Here is a 25,390-nt window from a genome sequence, read left to right as displayed (position 1 = left end):
TCTGCCTGAGGTGTTCGTATACAGGGCCTTTAAGATGTTAATGAACTTCTCAGGCACACCCTTCTTCAATAGACAATCCCAGAGAACAGTCCTGCCCAACGAATCGAAGGCAGCCCTGATATCAAGAAACACTACGATTGATGGCCTGCGATAAGTATGACAGTGTTCTAACATTTGGCGGAGGGTGAAGATGTGATCAATGCATCCTCGACCAGAACGAAAACCAGCCTGCTCCTCGCGAGTCAATCGTTCTCGGGTTTTAAACAACCTACGAAGAATGACAGAAGCCAATAGTTTGGACGCAATCGGAAGTAGACTTATCCCCCGATAGTTGTTACAGGAACAACGTGAACCATTTTTAAAGATAGGGACGACTATAGACTCATTCCACGATGTGGAACACTTTCTGACTCCCAAACTTTTGTAAACAACATAGTCAATTCCTTAGTCAGAAAGTCACCACCATCTTTAAAAAGAGCTGGAGGTAAGTCATCTGGGCCCAGGGATTGGTAGCGCTCCAGGAGTTGGAGTTCTTTGCGGACTTCCGCCTCGTTTGGTGAATCAGTCGTCACCGGCCATGGAAGGCAGGACAAACTGGTTGATGTTGCCGGAGCAGCAGGCCAGTTGAACTGCCCTTCGAAAAACTCCGCCCATCGTCCAAGACGTCGAGAGATGTTAGTGATTGGCATCCCGTCATCCTCGTAGATCGTTTCACTCACACCAGACTTCTTGCTGCCAGTGGCTTGGATGAGTTGGAAGAGCTTCCGGCAGTTACCAGATACAGCTGCTGCTTCCATCTCATTAGCACGCACCGACCACCAGGCTTCTCGGTCCTTACGCAAGCTTTGCCCGATCTGAAACCATGTCAGCTCCTCTCTTGGTTCTCACGACTTCCATTGACCTTCTGAATTTTTTAGTGATACAAATATGATCGATCTGGTTCTCTGTAGTGTGATCCGGTGAGACTCATGTCGCTTTGTGCATGCTTTTGTGAGGGAATATTGTACCGTCAGGTCCTTTCCTAGGCACTTTTCTAGAACGGACTTCAGCACCACAAAACTAATATGTGTCATTTTCGCTGCCATCGTTGGTGAGTGCATAGCGATGGATGATATTCACTGCAATACCCTCCATCTTTGTTTTGAATAATGCTTTGATAATTTTGGATCCATGAGATTCTAATCTTTTACGTGCTTCTTTGGACACCACCTCTCCCGAAGCTAATCTTTACTGTTCAGCTTGGATCGAAAGGGTTTCACTTATTTCGAGCACCGCTAATTTGTATCTCCTCATTTCCGTAGTTATTCAACTGATCCTCCCGGTCTCCCACATTGGCCGAACATTCCATGTACCTATATTAATTGTTGCTCTGGTTGTTAGAAGTGGAATCGGCCTCGTGATTTCTGGAGAATCTCAGCTTTCTCCATGACGCATCATAATTCTTCTAAATGAAGATCCCTCAACTCCCAAGGGAGGGTTTAAATGGTTTTTTCTGGTTAGTATTGCTTCGTCAAGGTCGTTTCCCACATGATGAGGTTGCTGACTTTGCGCCCGACCTCTTCCTTTATCCGGGATTGGGACCGGTAGTAATCCTAGAAGGGATGCAGGCGCCACTTTCATCACATCCTGCAAATGTAGCCAGTGAGCATTTATCCTTTTCGATGGGTTAGTAGGTAGCATCAAACCTAGCTCAGTTTGATAAGTGGTTACAATTGAAGCTGCAGTCAAATTGCTTAGATCAGTCCGCTTAGGACTATGAACCTGTTGGCCATTAAAACGTAAGATCAGATTAGCTCAAACAAGAGCTCAATCAGAGCACACTTAAGCACTCAAAATGGAGGAGTCTTATACACATTCAACTTTCGTCTAGTCAGTGACTCGGGGTCGCTTACATAGGACAGAATTTCTATCACAGACTTGCTTCTGTGCCAGTTGAAAAATAAAAGAATGCACAAAATGGGAATAAAATAGAACAGACAAGTGACACGATGTCAAGTAAAAATGACTGTTACCAAGTAATTGTGAATATAATTTGAGGATGCGATATTTTTTTCGGTTGTAATCACCATTTAATTTGTGTGTGAGTTAGGATACTGCCCGGGTGCCCAAACTGAAGCACATGGTTTTCATATGGAGCCTCTCCAAACCCTTAACCTATAATTCTAGTCCACAAGACAGAGTAACAACGTTAGGAGATGCAGTTACATAGTAGCCGGTGACCAACAATAAGTTCACACACCGTTTTATCACTCAGAATCCTGGAGCTTAAGTGCACTATTGGTTTGGAATCAGGCATTCTTAGTCCTCCTAATCTGAATACTCCGTACCCACCATCCCAGTTTAAGCACCAGACGCTGGCTGTTCATTATCTCAATTAATTAAACAAGACGTTGCTGAGAGAATAGGAATACCCTATATATACTCTATATACAATATATACACACGGCCATATGAGAGCAGTTAAAGAGGAGCGGTATTTTTCTACACGTGGTTGTACAAGGGCTGCAAGTAGTTAAGGAAACAGGATTTATTTCCCTAAATAATTTTATTATATTCACCATTATATATCATTTGGATCTTCAAAAACACAATCCGAAGTAAAATATTAAAAAACTTACTTGTTTGTTGTAAAGGGAATACTATTTGTTCTCGATTTCCAAGCTCAGGAAATACTTCTAGAAGTCGTGCTCCGTTTACTGTGACGTCACCAGTGCCAGGCATGTATAGTGTTACTTCAGCAAACGAGTTTTTCTTTTGACCAAATGCTTGCACACATTTTCTGTTTGTTACTGAGTCTAGAAATGGCTAAAACGTTACATTGTTTGACATAATTGAAACAACCTCGGGAAATTTAATCTCTGAAGTAGGACCGCATATTTGGGCTTTAAAACGCTGAATAAATTCTTCGACCAAATACGACAGTGGGTGTTCTGATAAACGCTTCATTAAGACTAACCACTGTTTATACTATCACAATTATAACATAATACACCTGGACAAAAACTCAATACCTGTGCATCCGATATAGTTTCGTTAATCATTTTCATGAGATTTATTTTCGACATAAAGTCGCTTGACGTCGCACAACTGAAAGCAAAAACAATTAGGTAGTTGATTAGCAAAAAATAACTAAGGTCAAACATTTTAAGTACAATTAAATTGTAAAAAGATGTTTGTAAAGGGACGATCGTTGGATGATTTCAACTCAGATGTTTATCAGTTGGAAATGATTGCCTTTAATCACTTATGACGTAACTTGAGGTTTATGTAGTATCTCATTTCAGCTTTGTCTTAATTGATCATGGAATTCACTACCTTTTCTTAATTTAAAATGAAGAGATCTAACTGGCACATTGAAATCAACTTAGAGCTATATCTAACTCCTCTAATAATAGATTATGATCACATCGAAGATTCAAACCAGTTCTGCACAATCTAACATATCCCTATTTAACAGATAATAGGTTTATGGAATGATCTATTCAAATTTGTCCTATTTTATCATTTAAGTGACTTTCAGATGAAATCCTCAATCCATAAGGAATATGACTGGTGAACACATAATTTTCGCACCTCAATTATTCTGTAACCAATATGGATCAGTGGCATAACATATAGGTTTCCTTAATGAATACTTGGCAACTTATGACTCAACTTACACATCACACTTCAGTTCCCTGTAAGTGTATTTTGCGAGAAGTACACATCACAAATAAATGGTGACCCATGGCAAAAATCATAAACGTGTAACTACCGAAAGCTGAAGACATGAAATTCGAAGGAAATGTCTATGATGAGGAATTACAGGCGTTTCTCACGAAAGACAACTTCAATTTTAAGCACCATAGATATGTTTGAAATAAGCTCCGATGGGAAAGATGGAAGTTTGGTTATCATGTCATTTCTGAGTTGCGATTAATGTATTTGAAAGTAAACAGTATAGGAGTTTTTTACGAGCCTGGATTTGCCAATATTTTTGAATGATGATTTAAACGATAGAGATGTCTTTAAAGTTGGATTGTGATTTATCCATTAAGACATTGGCTTTTTTGGAAAAACTTGTTACCAACGGACAGATAACTTATGAATTCCTGTCTGCGAATCGCAGGACCCAGTTTCCATTTGACTGTTCAAGACCACTCAATAAGCTTGCCAGACTTTGAGGTTAATTTGATACTCACCATCTATGCGTAGCATCTGATGACAAGATGGTACGGCTTTACGAATGGGAAGTTTAGTTTTAAAATGATTTGCATTTCTCAAACTTTCGCTGTGTTTTTACTCAACGAAAGCACCATTTTTGATCCAAAGAATCTGTCCTGAGCTTAACGTCCGGTAGATAACTTTTCTTTTTCAGTTTCACCTAAGTCATTAGTTGAATGTGGTTTTGCCTCAGCTCACTATTCGATTTTCAGTTTTCCACTTCAAGGCTAGTTTTAGTGTATTCTTACCTTTTGTACCACCTGTTTTTATTCATTTTATATTTTGCGTGTATTGCTTTTTTTGTTTTACGGTTGTAAACTTTTACTAGGACCTACCAAACAATTCACATCACCATAGTCATGCAAGCAACTTGGATGCCGTATGCTGTCACCTCTGGCATGCAGAGTGACAATTACAAAGGTTGGTTCCACGAAGAATATACAGATCCCTCAGTAACTGCTAACAACAGAGTAAGTCGGATCGTAAGTGGGCATGTGTAACATGAATGCTGAGGATTTGCTGAGCAAAATCATCATTCTCTTGGCAGGTTTGTGAAAAAAGTTGTCACCAAACTTGAGAAAAGGCAGTCCTAAAACGGATTAACCAACAAAGACGCGTAGTGAAGGAAAGAAGAGGGTCTACGACAACGTTAGTATCGATAAAACATGCATCAACACTAATGAGGATATGATGAAGCTCAGCACAATCATAACGTGGTGTACCGGAAACTGCAGCACCTAATAGAAGACACATCTTGGTCCGGATATGTTATACTGAGGGAGGCAGCTTTAAACTTTGCAACACCGCTTAGCGTGATGTTCTCACATTCACCAAACCGAGGCACATTACCAGAAAATTGGACACTGGCTCACACCGGCCAGTAGCACTTCTTTCAACACCCTCAAAAAATATGGAGTCCCTGATATGGAACGGTCTACGTGACTACTTCCTTTCACCCAAACAGAACGGTTTCAGAAAAGGTCACTCGTGTAAAATCAATCTGCTGACTGCGGTGGACAGATGTACATCCATTCTTGGTCGCAAGGAGGAGGTTGACGTCATTTACCTTGACTTCTCAAAAGTTTCTGATAGGGTCAACTGTACGTCTTATCAATAAGCTTAAAAATTAGGTTTCAAATCGCCTTTAATTAATTGGCTCACTTTATATCTTAAAAAATCGACATTTTAAGGTCAAGGTTGACTTCAATTTCTCTCAGGCTATGGAATGTCCTAGTAGGGTACCCCAGGGTTCAATACTTGGTCAGTCAGTTACAACGTAGAACTTCGTACGTACGTACATCAGTTCGAGTTGCCATACCAAATTAGCACAGAAATGCAATTGTCGATTCAAATCCCATAGTGGTAGAAGTAGTAAGAGTATAAGTATTATGTGAAAGATAAGGGTTTGAAGATGTTATTGAAGGAGTATAATACAGTGAAATAAATTTGGGAAGAGAAAAAGGATAGGGACATGAGGAATTCAGAAGATTAGAATTCGGTAGAACACAAAGAGTGGATGCACCGTCGCCATTGCAAACGATTTTGAGCCATGTCATTCAAGGTCTCTAACCATCGATTGCTATCATCTCGCGGATCCCAACCATGTAGTCTACACCTACCAGCATGGCTCAGTCCACTTGTCAGTGACTTCATCGATTTGTGCCACGTTTTGGTCTGGCGGCCCCTAGCTTTCTTCCAACCTACTCCTACACCATGAAACATTGCACGTCGGGGCAGTCGGTGGTTGGGCATACGTAACACATGTCCCAGCCATCTCAACTGATGAAGTTTCACTACTTCATCAATCGATTTACCATCCTTACCTAGTACCCGTTTCCTAACATCTGCATTACTTACCCGGTGGTCCCGGGATATACGAGCAATGCTTCGAAGACACCTATGACCGAACACTAGTAGCCTACGAATATCCTCTACTCTTATAGGCCATGTTTCACTGCCATAAAGTAGGACGGAACGAACTGTTGCGCAGTAAACCCGTCCTTTTGTTGCTAGACGGATATCTCGCCTACGACATAAATGGCGCAAGTTGGCGAAAGCTAGACGAGCCTTCTGTATCCGTGCTGAGATTTCGTCACACACCAGACCACAAGGGCTGATGAGACTCCCAAGATAAGTGAAGTAGTAGACACGCTGAACTACTTCACTCCCAATCATTAGTTCAGGTGTCGATGCAACCCAATCCTGAAGTAACATTTTGCACTTCGAGGGAGAGAATCGCATCCCGAACATGCCTGCATAGTTGCTTATAGTGGTCAAAAGACTCTGCATTTTGTCAGCGTCTTCACCAAATAAAACTATGTCGTCGGCGTATTCTAAGTCAACAAGTGAATCTCCTGGTAAAAGTTCAACTCCAGGAAATTGAGATGATGAAATAAATATCTCTAAAAGCATGTCAATGACAAAGTTAAACAGGAATGAGGAGAGTGGACAGCCCTGACGAACACCACTTGAGGTAACCAATTCTGATGACAGTTCGCCATAGGCCCTAACTCGACCAGTTGTGTTCGAGTAGAGAGCCTTTATGAGGTTAATGTACTTCTCTGGTACTCCTTTCAGTGACAAACACTGCCATAGAACCTCACGATCAACGGAGTTAGACGTCGCCCCAAGGTCGAGAAATACTACGATTGTGGGACGTCTGAATGTACGTCTATGTTCTAGGACCTGACGTAGAGTGAATATCTGGTCTATGCAACCACGTCCAGGTCGGAAACCAGCCTGGTTTTCTCTAGTCTGCTCTTCACGAGCTTTAGTTAGGCGCCTAAGTATTATTGAAGCTAATATTTTAGACACTATATTAGTCAAACTGATTCCTCTGTGATTGTCACAGGAGGACTTTTGTCCTTTCTTATAGACTGACACAATCAGTGATTGGGACCAGTCAGATGGAATTACGTCCAGTTCCCAGATTCTACCTAAGACCTCAGTCAATCTCGTTGCTAATACTGGACCACCATCCTTAAAAATTCCAGGGGTAAACCTGTCAGGGCCTGCGGCTCTCCCTCACTTTAGATTTCCTATAGCTTTTCAACCTCGTAGAGAGTTGGAGGACTTACCTCAATTTGCCATCCAGGACGACTGGGGATCGTGGGTAACTGAAGTGTGGCTAAAGGCCAGTTGAACTGATCCCTAAAGTGTTCTGCCCATCGATCCAATCTCCTGGATTGAGAATGAATGATATGTCCATCTTTGTCTGAGATAGTTTCGCTAATAGTTGGGTTCCTAATGCCGGTTTCTTTAATAAGTCTCAATAGCTGTCTACTGTTACCTATTGCCGCTGCCTTTCCCATCTCTCTTGCTTTCGCTACCCACCACTGTTTGCGATCATTGCGTAGGCTTCTTATTAGCCTTCGCTTAAGCTGACTTCGCTCTTCGTTATGTTCAGAGCCAGGTGGGATGAGTTTTCGAGCATCTATCAGTGCGGTAGATGCTGCCGAGATCCATTGTTTCTCCCTAAACGTATGGTTTACCTTACTAGCGGATATCACTGCTGTTTCCACAGCTTTTCAGATGTCATTCCACGCTGCTTCGGGGTGAACACAACTTACATGTCTGCCTAACTGTTTTTCCAGTTGTTCCTGAAATATATTCTTAGCTTGCTTATCATTAAGTAGAACCCTTAGAGGCTTCCCTGCAGTGTCTTTCCTACGTCCAGTAAGACGCAGACAGATACGTGCTCGTACTAGAGCATGATCTGAATCTAATCATGTGCTCCAGAATGAGTGACAGTCTTCTACCGAGCCCCTCCATCGGTGGCTGATAGCGGTGTGACCTAATTGGGTCCAAAGTTGGGACGAATTCGGAGGTTGCCATGTCAAAAGATGTTTTTCCTTATGCTTAAAGTTAGTATTTGCAAGAAATAGGCGATTATCTGATCACAGCTGCAACAGACGGTCGCCATTATCTGTCCTTTTAGCCACGACACCATAAGATCCACCCAGGTGTCTTTCCCTTTCACTTAGTTTACCTACTTGAGCATCAACGTCACCTGCCACTATTACTACATCAGAACGCCTAGCTTTTCGGAGAAGGTCAGAAAGTTTCCTGTAAAACTCATCTTTTATATCGTCTGAGCCGCAGTCAGTGGGAGAGTAGGCAGAGACCACGAAGAGGCAACGACGGGTTTCCCTATCTTTCCGAGTCCTTACTGATCCGTTTAGTCGAACAGCGCATAGACGACTGTCTACTGGGATCCAGTCTAAAAGAGCTAGTTCTGCCCTAGGACTTAATGCTATACCTACTCCAGCGAGGCCACGGGAAGCAGCATCGGGGCTTCCAGATACACGAAGCGTGTATCGAGATGGTTCTTTATTTTGATTAGGTGAGGTCAAATGAATGACGCTACTTGGATCTTGTATGCACGTTCCAGAGACGCAGCACACATCGATGGTGTAAGATTCTAGAGTCCTAGCTAAGGAAGCCTGTTGTCCTATTTGGCACAATGTTCGGACATTAAAAGTTCCTATATGTAGTTTAAAGCGTGGTTTCAGGAGACCAGGAGTAACGTTCCGTGTACTTGTATCGTTTGCCCTAGCGGTGCGAGGTGATAAAAGGACGTGGGAAGGGTTAGTCGTGGAGATAAGAGAGTTATTAGGTGTAAGAAGGATTTGAAAGTGACCAACTTGGTCTCGTGTGCTGTTACGGGTATGAGGGCTAATATCACTTCCCGGCTGTCCACACCATAGAAAGGTATTCGTTGAGGGACCTGAAAAAGAAGTCGGATTAGTGTTGGTCATAACGACCTGGGAGCGTGACCGCAGTGCCCAAGGGACAACTGCTTGAGGTCGGTCACACACGAAGTTTTTGTGGGGGATTTTTGACGTGTTAGCTCCGTTCTTCAAAGGACCTTACCGCCGGAGACGGATATCCGTGGGATAAGGCGAAGTGTGCATTTTTAGGGTCGACCTTTTCTAACCCCACCCCTCCTTGTGGGAAGGCGGCATCGCTGTCATGCTGGTTGTCTGAAGGAAACACCTTACTGCCGTCACACCTCCGTACAGTCGGCAGTACGACTTCGCCTTCGGACCTTGGGATTGCTGCTTTTAGTCTCACCGCTCTTCAAACGACCTGCCTGGCATGGTAGGACCTTGAGGAACGATTGTTCCAGCCAGCATAGCTCGATTGCTTCATCACGATAGGCAAGCCCAACCACCACGTCAAGGTAGCAGCAACGGTCGGGAACAATACTTGGACCTTTTCTTGATTTATATAAACGATCTTCCATAGCAGGTATCATCAGATTTATTACTTTTCGCTGATGATGTGAAACTCTGGAGAGCAGTATGTAACCAATAGGATAAACCGGCACTTGAGGATGATCTGACTCGACTTCAAAGATGGGCAGATAACAACAGATTTACTTTTAACACTTCAAAATGTAAAGGAGTCCATTTGAGACAATGTTGCAGACTACGAATACAACTTAGGTAACTCCCCTCTAGAGATATCCGAAGTTGAAAAAGGTCTAGGAGTGTTGGTGTCCTACGATTTGAAATCTTACACCAACTGAGACAAAAATGCCTTTTGAGCAAACCTTGCATTGGTAACGTTGAAGCGCATTTACGGCCAGCTCGACGGGAGAACTTTCCACGTAATCTTCAACAGTTTTATTCGTTCCATTAAAAGCATGGAAAGTGTTTCTTCCCTCACTCCACTCCACCCATCCAACATCGAGCCACGAAATCAGTTCGTGGACTCAAATTCAAGTCTTGTGAAGAGCGCCTTCAATCACTGAACCTTTACACATTAGAGTGGAGGCATCTTAGAGGTGACCTAATGAATTATAGCATCCTAAAAACTTCTGGGCATCCCCTTAAATACCTACTTAAGTTTTGTCCCAACACAAACCTTGGGAGTAACACCCAGAAACTGGTAACACAACACAGTAGAACGAACTGTAGACACACTTACTACTTAAGAGTAATCAAACGTTGGAATTCGCTGCCGGTTGAGCTAGTCTAAGCGACTTTCCAGCAGCTCATTAAAAGAAAACTTGACATATTCTCAAAAACTAAGGACAGTATCTCATTATAATGTACCAGTATTTCTCTTGTCGTTAAGTATACTTAAGTTCTTACCTGGAGGCATCGGTGATCCACTGCTACTAGTTACAGAAGCCGGTCAAGCGAGAGCTTCTCCTATTCCGTCCGGAACTATTTGATATTATTGAGTGATTAACTTAGCAAAGAACTTGCTATATGTTCAATCGACTGGACATGACTGATGGAAACGTACAAGTAGTACGTCTTTGATCTGTCCTCCACGTTTAAAATTGTAAACCGAGAGCACTGTGTTGTAATTAGAGATTTGAAGACTGAGCATTATAAATTCTTAAGTTCATTTTCACTGTAACGTCACATTGCCCCAAATGCCCTGGTACGGCCGAGAGTGTAGAGAGTCCGCCCTCCTTCTCAAAATGCTCTTACATGTCCACGTGCATATAACCAATGCCAGGAAAGTCCTACTCAGTGTCTTCTCGCGACTAGGGTGTTGTTTACGAAATTGAGAGGACGAAAAGCGAATGTTCGGCGCTTTACCTGGGCTGGTGGGTACGGGGAGTCCACCTAGGGGAGTTGGAAAACCGTGATCTCAAACGAATGATATGTATATAGGCTCCAGGATCCTGAGGAAACAAATGACATATGAACCTATTTTGGCAAACGGTTACCACGGGACTGCATCTCAAAAAGTTGCTCGACTGCCTTGTGGATTAGACCTTTAGATCGAAGGCTCCGGGTGTGGCCCCCTAAGAAAACCGCCTGCTTCGATCTGAGCACTCGAGGAGTATCACATCCCATACACAAATTTAAAAAAATGACAATTAACATTGGAAATACTATTATAGCTTCAGTTAAAATTCGGACAATTCACATTCATTTTTGTTTTTTTATATACTACATCACTTATCTACTCTTTTCTATTCTCACTTTTGCGTATTCTTATTTTCCAACCTATACAGCAGGTCGCCTGTGGTGGGAACCCTGTTCTATCTAAAAGATCTCAAGTCACTGACTGGTCGAAAGTTGAATGCTGCCACCGAATACAAACACTGAAAGTCTTTCTGAAACCACGTATGCCATTCAAACTGGCTTCCTCTAATGTTCGCACACTAATGCAGATCGGACAACAGATAGGGTTGGCTATGTCTTTAGATAGTCTCAAAATCGATGTCTGTTGTCTATACGGGACACGTATTCAAGACTCTAGTAAAGTACTACAAGTTTGATCTCTATCTGTCGCTTCGAAAAGTTCGTCTTACGTGCATTTATCCGGGTATATTGTAGCATCTTCCTCTGGTTTTGCGATCAGCTGCCGCTGGCGTTGTTGCTTACAAGACTGCCGCTCCTTTGTGAGTACCTATCTGGACTCTGATCATGACCTTGCTTAGGCTAATCTCACTTTACGTTTCAGTGACCGGTAAATTCATCGTCCTAAACGGATCGATTTCAGTAGATTGCTTGAAGCTTCTATTGCAACTAAATATCAAACCGAGCTACATTCAAGGCTAGCTACCATTCCACCGAAAAGTATAGATAAGCATTGGTTGCGATTGCATGGCGCCATGAAAATGGCGAGTAAAGTCACTTGCGGCTTCGCGAAACGTCCCGCTTATAAGCACTGGGTTTCTTCAGTCCGCACGGAACTCCGACTCTTGAAGCGCTACAAATCTCCGGGCCTAGGCGATTTATCACTGGCTCTTTTTAAAGACGATGGTGACTTTCTGGCTAGGGAATTGACTGAGTTGTTTACTAAGGTCTGGGAGCTGGAGATTGTTCCAAAGTTATGGAACGAGTCGATAGTTATCCCTATCTTTGAAAAGACATCACGTCGTCGCTGTAACAATTATCGGGGGATGAGTCTTCTTTCGACTGCGTCCAAAATATTGACTTCTGTCATACTTCGTAGACTGTTTAATACTACATCAAGATTGACTCGTGAGGAGCAGGCTGGTTTTCGTTCTACTCAAGGATGTCAGTCAGTCAACTACAACGTAGGAGCAGACACACATATGCATTGGTCCAAGTTGCCATACCTCATTAGCACAAGATGAACACCGAATTCACAGAAGTAGCTAATTTAGTGGTGGTAATATAAAAGAAAGTTTGTATATAAGGATATAGTACAGGAAGAAAGAGAGATATGAAGCAATTTTAATCTCACGACTTAAGGGAAGACAAAGAGTGTATACACCTGCGCCATTGTGATCGATTCTGAGCCATGTCACACAGAGTCTCCAACCATTGGTTACGATAGTCACGCGGACCCCAACCAGGTAGTCTGCATCTGCCAACATGGCTCAGACTAGAAGTTAGTGACTTCAAGCACTGATGCCATGTTTGGGTTTGGCCGCCCCTAACTCTCTTCCAACCATACCCAATACTAGTCAACACTGCGCGTCGTGGTAACCGTTGTTCAGGCATAAGTAACACGTGGCCCAACCATCTCAGTCGATGAAGATTCATGATTTCATCAACTGATTTACAACCATTCCTTAATACCTTGCGTCTAACCTCACTATTACTTACCCGGTTATCCCAGAAGATGCGAGCAATATTTCTAAGGCATCTGTGGTCAAATACTAGTAACCTACAAGTATCTTCTACTCTTAATGGCCATGTCTCGCAGCCGTAAAGTAGAACAGAGCGAACTGCTGCGCAGTATACTCGTCCCTTAATTGATAGACGGATATCTCGTCTTCGCCATAGGTGACGTAAGTTGGCAAAAGCCAAACGAGCTTTTCGAATCCGTGCTGAGATTTCGTCAGACACCAACCCATTAGGGCTGATCAGACTTCCAAGATAAGTGAAGTTGTCCACGCGTTCGACTACTTCACTCCCTATCCTTAGTTCAGGTGTTGACGCAGGCCAGTCCTGGAGTAACAATTTACATTTGCATGGGGAGAAACGCATCCCAAACATCCTGGCATTATTACTCAGTTCTAACAGAAGACTCTGCATTTTGTCAGCGTCTTCACTAAACAGGACTATGTCATCTGCGTATTCTAAGTCGATAAGTGAACCTCCTAGTAGAAGATTAATTCCTGAAAATTCAGTCGACGAGAGTGTTATTTCCAGCAATAGGTCTAATGAAGTTAAACAAAAATGGGGATAGTGAACAGCCTTGTCGGACACCACTTGAGGTTGTAAAATCAGATGACTGTTCGCTAAGGTTCACAAGGTTTATGTACTTCTGAGGTACACCTTTCAATTACAGACACTGCCACAGAACCTCTTGGTCTACAGAGTCAAATGCTGCATTCAAGTCAAGAAAAACTATCATTGTCGGACGCCGATAAACATGTCTGTGTTCTAAAACCTGACGAATAGTGAATATGTGGTCGATGCAGCCAGCCTGATTTTCTCGTGTTTGCAGTTCACGACTCTTAGTTAGGCGCCCGATAATTCTTGAGGCAAGTATTTTAGATGCTATGTTAGTCAGACTAATCCCTCTTCGTTATTTTATTATTATTATTATTTAAACACATAAATATTGGTACAAGGAAGTACCAGATACATATGTGCCGCACAAATCTCATTTGATTTGTGTGAGGGCTGTGATACTGCCCAGGTGCCCGAACTGAAGCAGGTGGTTTTCTTAGAGGACCACAACCGGAGCCTTTGACCTAAAAGTCTAGTCGACAAGGCAGTGGAGCGTCGTGAGGAGATGCAGTCCCATGGTAGCCGGTGACCAACAGTTGGTTCATACGCCATTCGTTCCTTCAGGATACTGGAGCCCATGTGCACCATTGGTTTGGAATCAGGGTTTTCCAACTCCCCTAGGTGGACTCGCCTTGTCCACCAACCCGGTTAAAGCGCCGGACATTCGCTTTTCGTCCTCTCACTTTTGTGAACAACACCCCCGCCACGAGAAGGCAGTGAGTAGGACTTCCCTGGCAGAGGCTATATATTCGCTGGCCATGTGAGAGCATTTCGAGAGGGAGAGCGGACTCTCCCCACTCTCGGCCGTACCAGGGCATTTGGGACACTTTCGATTCGTTGGATAAGACTGTGCTCTGGGATTGTCTATTGAAGAAGGGTGTGCCTGAGAAGTCTATTAACATCTTAAAAGCCTTATATACAAACACCTCAAGTAAAGTGAAGGCATACAACCACCCCTCACCATTGTTCCATCCAAGCAGTGGGGTTAGACAGGGTTGCTCAATCTCAACATTCCTCTTCAACTTTGCTAACGATGACGTTCTGGAAACAGCTCTGACGGATGCATGTAATGATGGTGTGGATCTGTTACCTAGAGAAAGACTTCTCGACCTTGATATCCGCACCTAATCAGTTAGCAATCAGTGCCCATAGGTACGGTATATGACTTGCACCTTCGAAGTGCAAAGTACTTCTACAAGACTGGCAGGATTCTAATCCTGTACTCACCCTGGGTGGTGAGCAGATTGAAGTAGTCGAGAAGTTCGAGTATCTAGGTAGCTGCACAAGTGCTGGTGGTGGCGTGAGTGATGAGATCGATTCACGTATAATGAAAGCCAGAGCAGCTTATGCCAATCTGGGCCATCTTTGGCGCCTTCGTGATGTTAGTCTGGCTGTAAACGGTCGGATCTACGACGCGTCGGTGAGATCAGTTTTGCTCTATGCTTGTGAAACCTGGTCTCTCCGAGTTGAGGATGTTAGACGCCTCTCTGTGTTTGATCATCGTTGTCTCCGAAGGATTGCTGATATCCAGTGGCAATACCATGTTAGTAATGCAGAGGTTCGGCATCGAGTGTTCAGGCACAGGGACGATAATTCAATTGGTGTCACCATCTTGAAACATCGACTTCGGTGGCTTGGACATGTTCTACGAACGTCATCTCAGAGAAGTCCACGTCGTGCATTATTTGCGGACTCTGGGACTGGTTGTAAAAGGCGGAGAGGTGGTCAGTGTATGACATGGTATCGTGGTATGAAAGAAAGCTGCAAAGGGCTGACTTCTGTTGCTCCTTCCCGACTTCCTGGTTGGGGTCCGAGTGATGGTGCAACACAGTGGCTAGAGACTTTACTAGACATGGCTTAGAATAGAAGTCAGTGGCGATCCTGCTGTGACTTTATCTTACTTTCTTCATAAGAAGTGGTTATAACTTCTTTAACTGGAAGAGTTATTTATGGTCGTACCTTTGCTAACTGAACTATTTCTTCCATTATTATCATTGTTTCACTATCATACACTGATTTCTGCTCTTTATTGTTTTCTTTTTTCTTATTCGTACTTTGCATTCTCCATCTCTTAACATTTTCATCGTCATTGTGTGGCGCATATGCATTTGATGCCCCTTTGTAACAATATATGTGCTGAAATAAATAAAAAGTAACGTCGAATCGTATTGTCACATCAACTTCGTCACTTAAGTAAGCCATTTTGGCTAAACTGATAGGCACTGGGGAGAATCAAAAGTTCATTATAGTACGTACACATGAAAGCGAAATATTTGCAAGTTGTCTTAACGCCTGTTGTTGACATACGCCAAAAAGTTGCATTAATGGTATAAAGGGCTGAGATGGCCTCAAACCTCAATATCTGAAAATTAAATTATAAATATAAGTGGGAGTACATCCAGTGGTACTAAAATATTCAAATAAAAAACCAGATAGATGTGAAACTATTTCACCAAGTATACATACTGTGACCCAATAATCAGAAAAGCATTTTTAACGTACTGGACTTCTTTCAATGTGGGCTTAATGGTCGTCCTGTCAAAATACGACTGATCAGCATGATGTTTAATCTCTTCTAGTTTGTAAGTCGCTTCCTAAGAGTGTTGTTACCAGAGATTTATTCTTACGTTCATGATTTTGTAAAAGTTTTGGTGTGTTGTGTAAAAGTAGCTATTAACTGGTCTGCCATTTATATCGCACTGCAATTCTAAACGAATATCATAAACGCGCTGATAACTAACGTTTTTGCGGAGGAAACACTAGGTGTGGTTCCTACAATTTTTAAAATAAGATAAACGTATATTTACTTTGAAGACAGGACGAGCACGTTTAGTAAACAACGACGACGGAAGAAGATACTCAATAGCCTCATTAACCTGTTCAGGTGTGAAATGGACAGGGTCATAACCCATAATTTGAGCAAGGAACTTTCTACCACTCTCATATTCTTTCTTTTCGATACTAAGTGCCATTTCTAAAATTCACTACAGTGAGTTATATTGAAAGCATACCGTTTTTCTCAATATTTTTCAGGTAATTCTTGACAGAATTAATCTTGCCTAAGTTTGGGGTTTCCAACGATAAACTTCTGGCTCTGTAAAAAGCTTGGAAATATCTCCTGAAAGCAAATAACGAAGTAAGACGATGTAGCGCAAACATCGTCTTGCTACCTGAGGTCATACCGTGATGTCCAACACAAGGTTATTCAACAAACAATATCTTCAGGGGGAACATGTATAAAGTGATCTGTCTCTTCTTGATCTTCGGGTGTGGTTTCAAGTTCGTATTTTCGTTTAATTTGAGTATTATATTTGTCCAGATGCACTGATACTAGGTTATTTGACAATTAATTAAGGTGAATATTTTCTTTAGTGCTATTGTGTTTATTCTAGGGCAGTAAGATTGTACATTAACCCGAATACTTCTAATTATCATATTGGCGTTGTGATGGAGTCTGTGATTGAACATTTGGATATAAAGATGCCGCAGGTATTCAGAGTCTGACAACTCTGTAGGTCCAGTGAAATGTCACTGAGCCCTAGCCAAATCATCTAGCAGTTGGGTTTATGATCTACAACGCCTTTACCAGTGGTACCTTCACAATCGAAGTGTTCCAACCCAGTCAAATCAGAAGTCGGAAGAGAAGGGGTTCGAAGTTATACTTGAAAGGCTATCGATATGTCGAGATGCGTTTAATCTAAGCTGGCTGACGGTTGTAGGAGATGCGCAACATGGCGTACCCAATAGTGATCTGGTGTAGATGCGTGACCAAGCGCTTCAAGTAAGGTTTGTCCGGCAAAACTAGTGCGATCGGCATCAAATGTTGGAGACTTACAGAACGATTTATTTTGGGGATTTGTTTACCGCTACAGCCCATTCCCTCCTTAATGGGGTAGTGATTACCTTAAGACGTTGTCATCCAGAAGTTTAAACCCAATGAGCTTGTCGTTAGTGAACAATCTCCTGATAGCTTGCTATGTTCAGCAGCATCTGGTTGTCTTTTCGTAATATAAGGGGTCATGTGGTACAAAATAGCAATGAAAATTTCGATTTATCGTAAACTTCGTCGGTCTTTTCATCTCTTCCCGCCGTCCTGGAAAATAAAAAAAGGAATTGCAAGTGCGTGTCAAAATATACTCATACGTGAGGATACAAAACTGGGGAAAAAGGGGAAACAAATTTGTATACATGCGTTTTGATAACATGAGATAGCATAGAAAAAATTTTCCCACGATAATTTTTTTGGTTTTTTCGGAAAAGATGTACATATGCTCACGTGCATATAGGCATATCAACAGAAAAGATCTGGTCCTTGGTTTGTTTTCTGATACACTGATACAAAAAATAACGAGACGAAACGAACTGTAGTGTTGTGTTTTACGTTCAGTGATCGTTTAAGTGTTCCGGAAATATTACTCGTCCTCCGAAACTCGTTGCTTTGAGTCGCCTGTCACATGCCACCCAAGTTTCTACGTGACTGTTGATTATCGAATGGGGTATTGTAATTGTGGGGCTTGTGTCATTCAAATGTACTGGAGGGAAGTCAACATTATTAGGGTCTGCTTCTAAATACATGGCTTTAAGACGATTGATGCTGATGCTATCATTATTTCCTTTTTATTGATGATACAGTACCTAGGTCTACGCTGAAGGACTTTGAAAGGTCATTTGTAAGCTATTTCGAGGGGTCCTCGTAATGAGTCATTACGCACAAAAACGTGTGTACTTTATCGTAGGGCAGACTGAACAAAAACGTCAGTTGACTGCGGCCAAGTGGAAACAGGTTTAGTTGAACGCATGGCGTTTGTAACCCTGCTTGTTTAGGAGTTTCAGTCCATATTCATTGAAGATGAGTGACCCACTCATGCATTTCTCCCACTTATACCTTATAGCATGTAATTAGATTACAACAGTCCGCCTGCAGCCCTTCTCGGATTATTGCCGGTCCCAATCCCGGATAAAGGAAGAGGTCGGGCGCAAAGTCAGCAACCTCATCATGTGGGAAACGACCTTGACGAAGCAATACTAACCAGAAAAAACCATTTAAACCCTCCCTTGGGAGTTGAGGGATCTTCATTTAGAAGAATTATGATGCGTCATGGAGAAAGCTGAGATTCTCCAGAAATCACGAGGCCGATTCCACTTCTAACAACCAGAGCAACAATTAATATAGGTACATGGAATGTTCGGCCAATGTGGGAGACCGGGAGGATCAGTTGAATAACTACGGAAATGAGGAGATACAAATTAGCGGTGCTCGAAATAAGTGAAACCCTTTCGATCCAAGCTGAACAGTAAAGATTAGCTTCGGGAGAGGTGGTGTCCAAAGAAGCACGTAAAAGATTAGAATCTCATGGATCCAAAATTATCAAAGCATTATTCAAAACAAAGATGGAGGGTATTGCAGTGAATATCATCCATCGCTATGCACTCACCAACGATGGCAGCGAAAATGACACATATTAGTTTTGTGGTGCTGAAGTCCGTTCTAGAAAAGTGCCTAGGAAAGGACCTGACGGTACAATATTCCCTCACAAAAGCATGCACAAAGCGACATGAGTCTCACCGGATCACACTACAGAGAACCAGATCGATCATATTTGTATCGCTAAAAAATTCAGAAGGTCAATGGAAGTCGTGAGAACCAAGAGAGGAGCTGACATGGTTTCAGATCACGACCTGGTGATTGCCAAGATGAAAACGAAGCTAAAGAAACACTGAACAACTGGAGACACAGCAGTACAAAGTTTCAATACAGCCTTCCTGCAAGATACTGACAAACTCAATGAATTGAAGATAACTTTGAGCAGCAGGTTCCAAGCCTTACAGAATGTACTGAAAGAAGAAGAAACTACGATGGAGGACAACTGGAATGTGACCAAAGAAGCATTAACTTCAACGTGTCAGGAGGTGCTGGGCCGCAAGGAGCATCATCATAAGGAATGGATCTCCAGCGAGACACTGGACAGGATTCAAGAAAGGAAGAACAAGAAGATAGCAATTAACAACAGCTGAACAAGAATAGAGAAAGTCAAGGCACAGACGGAACCCACAGAAACAAAGAAGAGAGCGTACAGAAGCATTAGAGCTGACAAACAGAAATACGTGGAAGACCTAGCAGTGACGGTGGAAAAAGCTGCAAGAGAAGGAAATATGCGACAACTACATGATTCAACGGAGAAACCAGAGGGAAAGCATAGTAAACAAGGGCAGGCAGTCAAGAGCAGAGGAACAGATGGTAGAATGCTTCGAGGAACTCTTGAATAGGCCAGCTCCATCGAATCCACGAGACATCGAGGCAGCACCTACAGACCTTCCTATAGATGTCACTTTACCAACGATCGAAGAAATCAGGATGGTCATCAGACAAGTCAAGAGTGGGAAGGCAGCAGGATCTGACAACATACCAACCGAAGCACTGAATTCAGACATAGAAGCAACTGCAAACATGCTCCACGTTCTATTCAGCAAGATTTGGGAGGAAGAACAAGTGCCGACAGACTGGAAAGAAGGATATCTCATCAAGATACCAACGAAAGGAGATCTGAGCAAATGTGAGAACTACAGAGGCATCACACTACTATCAGTACCAGGGAAAGTTTCAACAGACTGTTGCTGAACCGGATGAAAGATTCAGTAGACTCCCAACTTCGAGGTCAACAATCCGGATTCCGTAGGGATCGGTCGTGCACAGACCGAATTTCGGTACTATGGATCATCGTTGAACAACCAGTTGAATGGAACTCGTCACTATACGTCAACTTCATTGACTATGAGCAAGTGTTTGACGGTATGGATATAAGAACCTTATGGAACTTGTAAGATACATTTTGAAGGTGGAAATCCCCCCATGTATACATTTGCAATTTCTTCTTTATGGTTTCTTTATTTGTATATATTGTTAACTTTTTTGTTGCCAACTGAGACTGTAACGTTTAAATTTATAATCATTTCTCGGTTTTCCTTCCGTTTTCATTGAGTTTCTATGTTTCTTATGGAACTGTATTTAATTTGTTCTAATTGTTATTATTCTGGCGGCTGCCATATTGACTGTCCGCTCTTTGATTGGGAGGTTGATTTTGACTGGGATCGCGCAATTTGGTTGTAAATTGGAGCACTTTCCCAGAGTTTGAAACACTTTATGTTATAGAACAGCCGCTCAAACGGAATCTTACTTGATCTATCTAGAAAGGACAGAATAACACTTACTTTTTGGTGTGTTCGATTGAATTATTTGAGATCAATTGTTGGTTGAATAACTGCGTGGTAATATTTGTTTAGAACCGTTATTACTCCAATCATCTTGTTGTGATTTCGACTGGGGTTAGCGAGTTTCCTCACTTTTACTTGCCAGTTATTCAGGAAGCTGAACCTAGTTGGAACTAGGTTTGGATCAGATGCACTTACAGATACACGGGAAGTCCTTTTTGATTCATTTTAATGTCATGGCTCCCATGATATTTTAGTTAGTCGATATATCAAGATCAGTTCCAGAATCACCTTAGTAGAGTTGAGAGGCAGTTGAGGGAAGAAGGATCATTAGGAATTACAGACTCGACGGATAGACAGAGGAAACAACTAATGTGTCTTCAGAGGGGGTTCCGATCCTTAAGGCTAAAAGAAAACATTTGTAGTGAAGTGTCTACTGCCTCTGATTGTGATGACACAGAGGACTGTTTTCGTCGTTTCTTTGACCCTTTTTATAATGACTAGTCCCCAGAAATGTCAAAACTGCTAGACAATCCAGAAACAAAGAAGAGGGAAGTGACTTTGTCATCGGTCAGTGTGAGTCTTGAGCTCTCGAAGGTAGAACCAAGTTGTTTCGATGGCTAGCCAGCAACATACTGGGAATTTATCAAACAGTTCGAATTGTATGTTGAGTCCAAGTTTGAAGATGGCGATCACTGGCTCTTATTCTTGCTGTATTATTGTAAAGGGAAGGCTCGAGAGGTCACAGAAAATGTATCATACTTTCATCGTCTTCGGGTTACCGTAGAGCATGAGATATAATGGAACGGTTGTTTGGTAGAACGTACGAAGTTAGCCCGACTTTGCTAAAGGATTTGATTAAAGATTCCATTATGGAACACAGTGACGGGGAAATGCTGTCTGGGTTGGCAATAAAAAGGGGAAATTGTTCTATAGCCTCAGGAAAAATGTATAACTCAGCGGATCTGAACTCTCCAAAAACACTAGAAAGCACAGTAAAGAAGTTGCTCACGGTGTCACGGATGAAATGGTCTGAAACAGTCAGAAAAGTAACACCGAATGGGAGAGAGCCCAGATTTGCCAAGTGAACAGAATATGTGCCATCTAGAGCAGAAATATTAGTCAGCAGGTTCGGAGAGATCGCAACAACTAGTAAACGAGTTGGTAGCGGAGCAGCCTGTTCCATACAAGGGTTGTCGTCCGGTAAGATCGTAAGCAAGTCATCTTGTGTTATATGCGGAGAAAGTCACATGACTGATAAATGTTCCCGATTCCCCACTTTAGCAGTCAACAACATGTGGGAGAAAGCGACAGAAAAAACCCTCGTTTTTGTTGTCTTAGTAGTGACCACAGATCAGCCCATTGTAAAGCTCACGTTGTGTGTACCGTAGAAGGTTGTCCGAATCGGCGTCACCCAATGTTGCGTAAACCCATAACAGTTCGGGGCTCCTCAAATGAGAGATTAAAAGGTCATTGTGTGTACACAGAGTCACTAATACAGAATGTGTTTCCGGGTTTAGTCTCTGTGCTCATTCGAGCTGCAGACAAGGACGTTTGTGTCTATGTCTTTCTAGACGGTAGCTCAGATACTGCCGTAGTTAGGTCAAGTACCGTACGACTCTTAGAATTATCACTAGGGTTTGAGTCGATCACCGTCAAAACGGTAAGCGGAAGTAAGTTGGCCAGATCGACAACCAAACTTTTGGAGTCTACTCACTAGAAGGAAACGATTGTGTACGTATCAAACAGATTGTTAAAGTAGATGATTTGCCGGTTCATAGACCAGGGAAACCTGTTAAGCACAGCGCTAAAAGATGACCCCATCTTACGGATTTACATTGGTCAGAGTGAGCAGGCGACGAAGTCATGTTGTTTATTTGTTGTGATGTGCCTAAAGCTCATTGGGTTCTGGACCAAAGGTTAAACGGAAGGAAAGGTCCTAATACTATTAGGACACTGCTGAGACTGTCTCTTTTGAGATCAGCAGGCTATAACAAAGGCAATAAAAAGATTGTAAACTATATCTCTCAAACTGTCGATCCTTTAGAGCAGTTGAAGAACATATATATAAGTTTTCTGACGTCCGTTCCTCTGATAAACCATTATCTTTGAACGGTTTAAAAGCAATTAGCATAGTCGGGTGTGATACTTATTTTGATGAAAGTCACTGAGTTTTCCCTTTACCTTGAAAGGCAGAAACAAATGTGGACTCCGGGATTTACGTTCTAGCTAGTCAAAGATTAAAACACCTGGGACACAGACCTGAATGCAATAAAGACTTACGGTGAAGCTACACCCGTGTCATGAAGCAGACCATTTACAAAGGGTATGTGGTTGTAGTCCCAGGTACTCAAGTCGACCCAAGTTACCATCCAAGGTGGTTTTTGCCCATCACTCTGTGATTAAACTTAAGAAATCAAACAAACTGAGAGTGGTAGTGAACTGTCCTGCATGGGTGTATGGTAAATATTCGAATGACCTTCTCTACTAAGATCCAGATACTACAAAAGATTAAACTGCTATCCTGATAAATTTCCGCAGGGAACCGGGTGCCGTTCCTGGAGATGTAGAACAAATGTTCATTCAAGTAAAGATTGTGGAGGAATAGGTTTCCTTTGGTGGCGAGAGGGTGATAGAGCGAGAGAGCATGTGGATTATCACACATATTCAAGGCAACAACTTCACCCTTCTGTACAAATTTTGCGTAAATTCATCAACGGTCAGACAGCCTGCACTTAAGTATCTATCCTGGAGACGGGACTACATATACATCATGGTTGAGATCATGAGTCAATTGAAGCAAACCCACCATGGAAAACCTGGAAGCAATGGACGGCGCCTAACCTCTAGACCACTGCGACACGTCTGTCGTGAGATATCAACTCACTGAAGACAATTGGTGAATGGTTGCTCAACTTCATGGTCTGGTTGAAGTTAGACATTAACACCGTCGGATGCCGGCTCAGTGGTCTAGAGGTTAAGCGCTAGCGCGCCAGACCGATAGGTCCTGGGTTTGAATCTCGCAAGGCAGGATCGTGGATGCACACTGCTGAGGAGTCCCACAATAAGATGGAACGGCCGGCCAGTGCTTCCAGGTTTTCCATGGTGGTCTAGCTTCAATTGACTCATGATTTCAACTATGAAAATACTGAAATCTCCACAAAACACCTTTTGTCTACATATAGATCACATATCTCCCTAGCCATGATACCGCTCGAATCAATTTTATTCGATCCTAGTGGTATAACAGAACCAGACTGAAGTTGTGATTTTCGGAGTCTGTGTTGATTGCCTGAGTACTTTTGAATGCCACATTGTCCTGAGTCACTTCCAAGAAAAGTTTCGGTATGTTTACCTACTCCCTATTCCTTAAGAATTAAGGACCCTCAGTCCAAGGTTCCAAATTTATTTCTATCCGTATACCTCATGTTATCCATTCGGCAGTATATTCATTGGATCCAACGTGTCCTTACTGGCCTACAGACGTTATCTGGAGTATAATGGCTAGAGCCCCCAAATGCCCTGGTACGGCCGAGAGTGGGGAGAGTCCGCTCTCCCTCTCGAAATGCTCTCACATGGCCAGCGAATATATAGCCTCTGCCAGGGAAGTCCTACTCACTGCCTTCTCGTGGCGGGGGTGTTGTTCACAAAAGTGAGAGGACGAAAAGCGAATGTCCGGCGCTTTAACCGGGTTGGTGGACAAGGCGAGTCCACCTAGGGGAGTTGGAAAACCCTAATTCCAAACCAATGGTGCACATGGGCTCCAGTATCCTGAAGGAACGAATGGCGTATGAACCAACTGTTGGTCACCGGCTACCATGGGACTGCATCTCCTCACGACGCTCCACTGCCTTGTCGACTAGACTTTTAGGTCAAAGGCTCCGGTTGTGGTCCTCTAAGAAAACCACCTGCTTCAGTCTGGGCACCTGGGCAGTATCACAGCCCTCACACAAATCAAATGAGATTTGTGCGGCACATATGTATCTGGTACTTCCTTGTACCAATATTTATGTGTTTAAATAAAATAAAATAAAATAAATAATGGCTAAACAATTCGTCACAAATGTGTAATATCTGCTTTCCGTTTTGCTCACATAGTACAGAACTATCACATCACCCGTCCAGAAGTGAATCTTATCAAACATTCGCGAACGGTTTCGATAATAAAACTTCACCTATTCGAGCACTTAATACTTCAACTGATGACCCCAAAATAGGCTCAGTTAGTAGTTTGATGGGTGCAACACTAGTCTTTTCATAGGGCGAAACGCTGTACGGAGGTTTGTGCTTGGGGATGTTCTATGAGTAGGCCACTGTTAAGTGACATGTTTCGGAGGTGTCACAAAACAATTGCAACTTAATCGTTCCAAAGTTCTTTCTGTGCTCATTCCTAATGCTCCAGAGAATGTTGATTGTCTTGAGCTCCCGCACAAACCTAACACGATCCTTCCACGAGGACAAAACACTAGCACTAAGGGGCTGGTCCCAACTAATGTGCCACTTACAATGATTGTGCGAGAGTTTTTTAAGAAGGTACACTGAAGCAATTAGTGCAAGTGGATCGAAAAAAGATGAAACGGTGGATAGTGTTCCTTTTCTAGTCCGACGTTTTCGTCCAGGTCAAATCGAAATTAAAAAAACACCATGTATGTTGTCTCACTCAGTCACAAATGATCGAAGGGTAGACCTTTAATTCAAAGGCATATCAACTATCGCTTCCACACTATCAGATTACAGAAAATCCCTTACCAGTTCTAAATTAGTTACCCACGTTTTTCAACTTGAATCCTCGTCGGGCC

At 42.6% G+C, this 25,390-nt stretch overlaps 1 protein-coding gene across 1 annotated transcript; it reads right to left on the bottom strand.

Moving 5' to 3' along the window:
- Nucleotides 1–2,535: 2,535 nt before the first annotated feature.
- On the bottom strand, nt 2,536–16,535 carry Smp_164780 (hypothetical protein; the record flags this gene model as incomplete). The annotated part of the gene is made up of 8 exons (XM_018792647.1): nt 16,394–16,535; nt 16,190–16,356; nt 16,124–16,154; nt 16,010–16,089; nt 15,885–15,976; nt 3,012–3,087; nt 2,842–2,967; nt 2,536–2,805 (listed from the first exon to the last, which is right to left on the bottom strand). The coding sequence occupies exons 2-8, from the start codon at nt 16,352–16,354 to the stop codon at nt 2,536–2,538; spliced, it is 840 nt and encodes a 279-aa protein (XP_018644313.1). The 5' UTR covers nt 16,355–16,356; nt 16,394–16,535.
- Between the last annotated feature and the right edge of the window lie 8,855 nt (nt 16,536–25,390).

Source organism: Schistosoma mansoni, assembly GCF_000237925.1.
Source record: "Schistosoma mansoni, WGS project CABG00000000 data, supercontig 0234, strain Puerto Rico, whole genome shotgun sequence".
In the NCBI taxonomy this organism is placed as follows: Eukaryota; Metazoa; Platyhelminthes; class Trematoda; order Strigeidida; family Schistosomatidae; genus Schistosoma; species Schistosoma mansoni.
The sequence above is the reverse complement of the archived record's forward strand: the minus strand, read 5'-3'. Positions and strand labels throughout refer to the sequence as shown.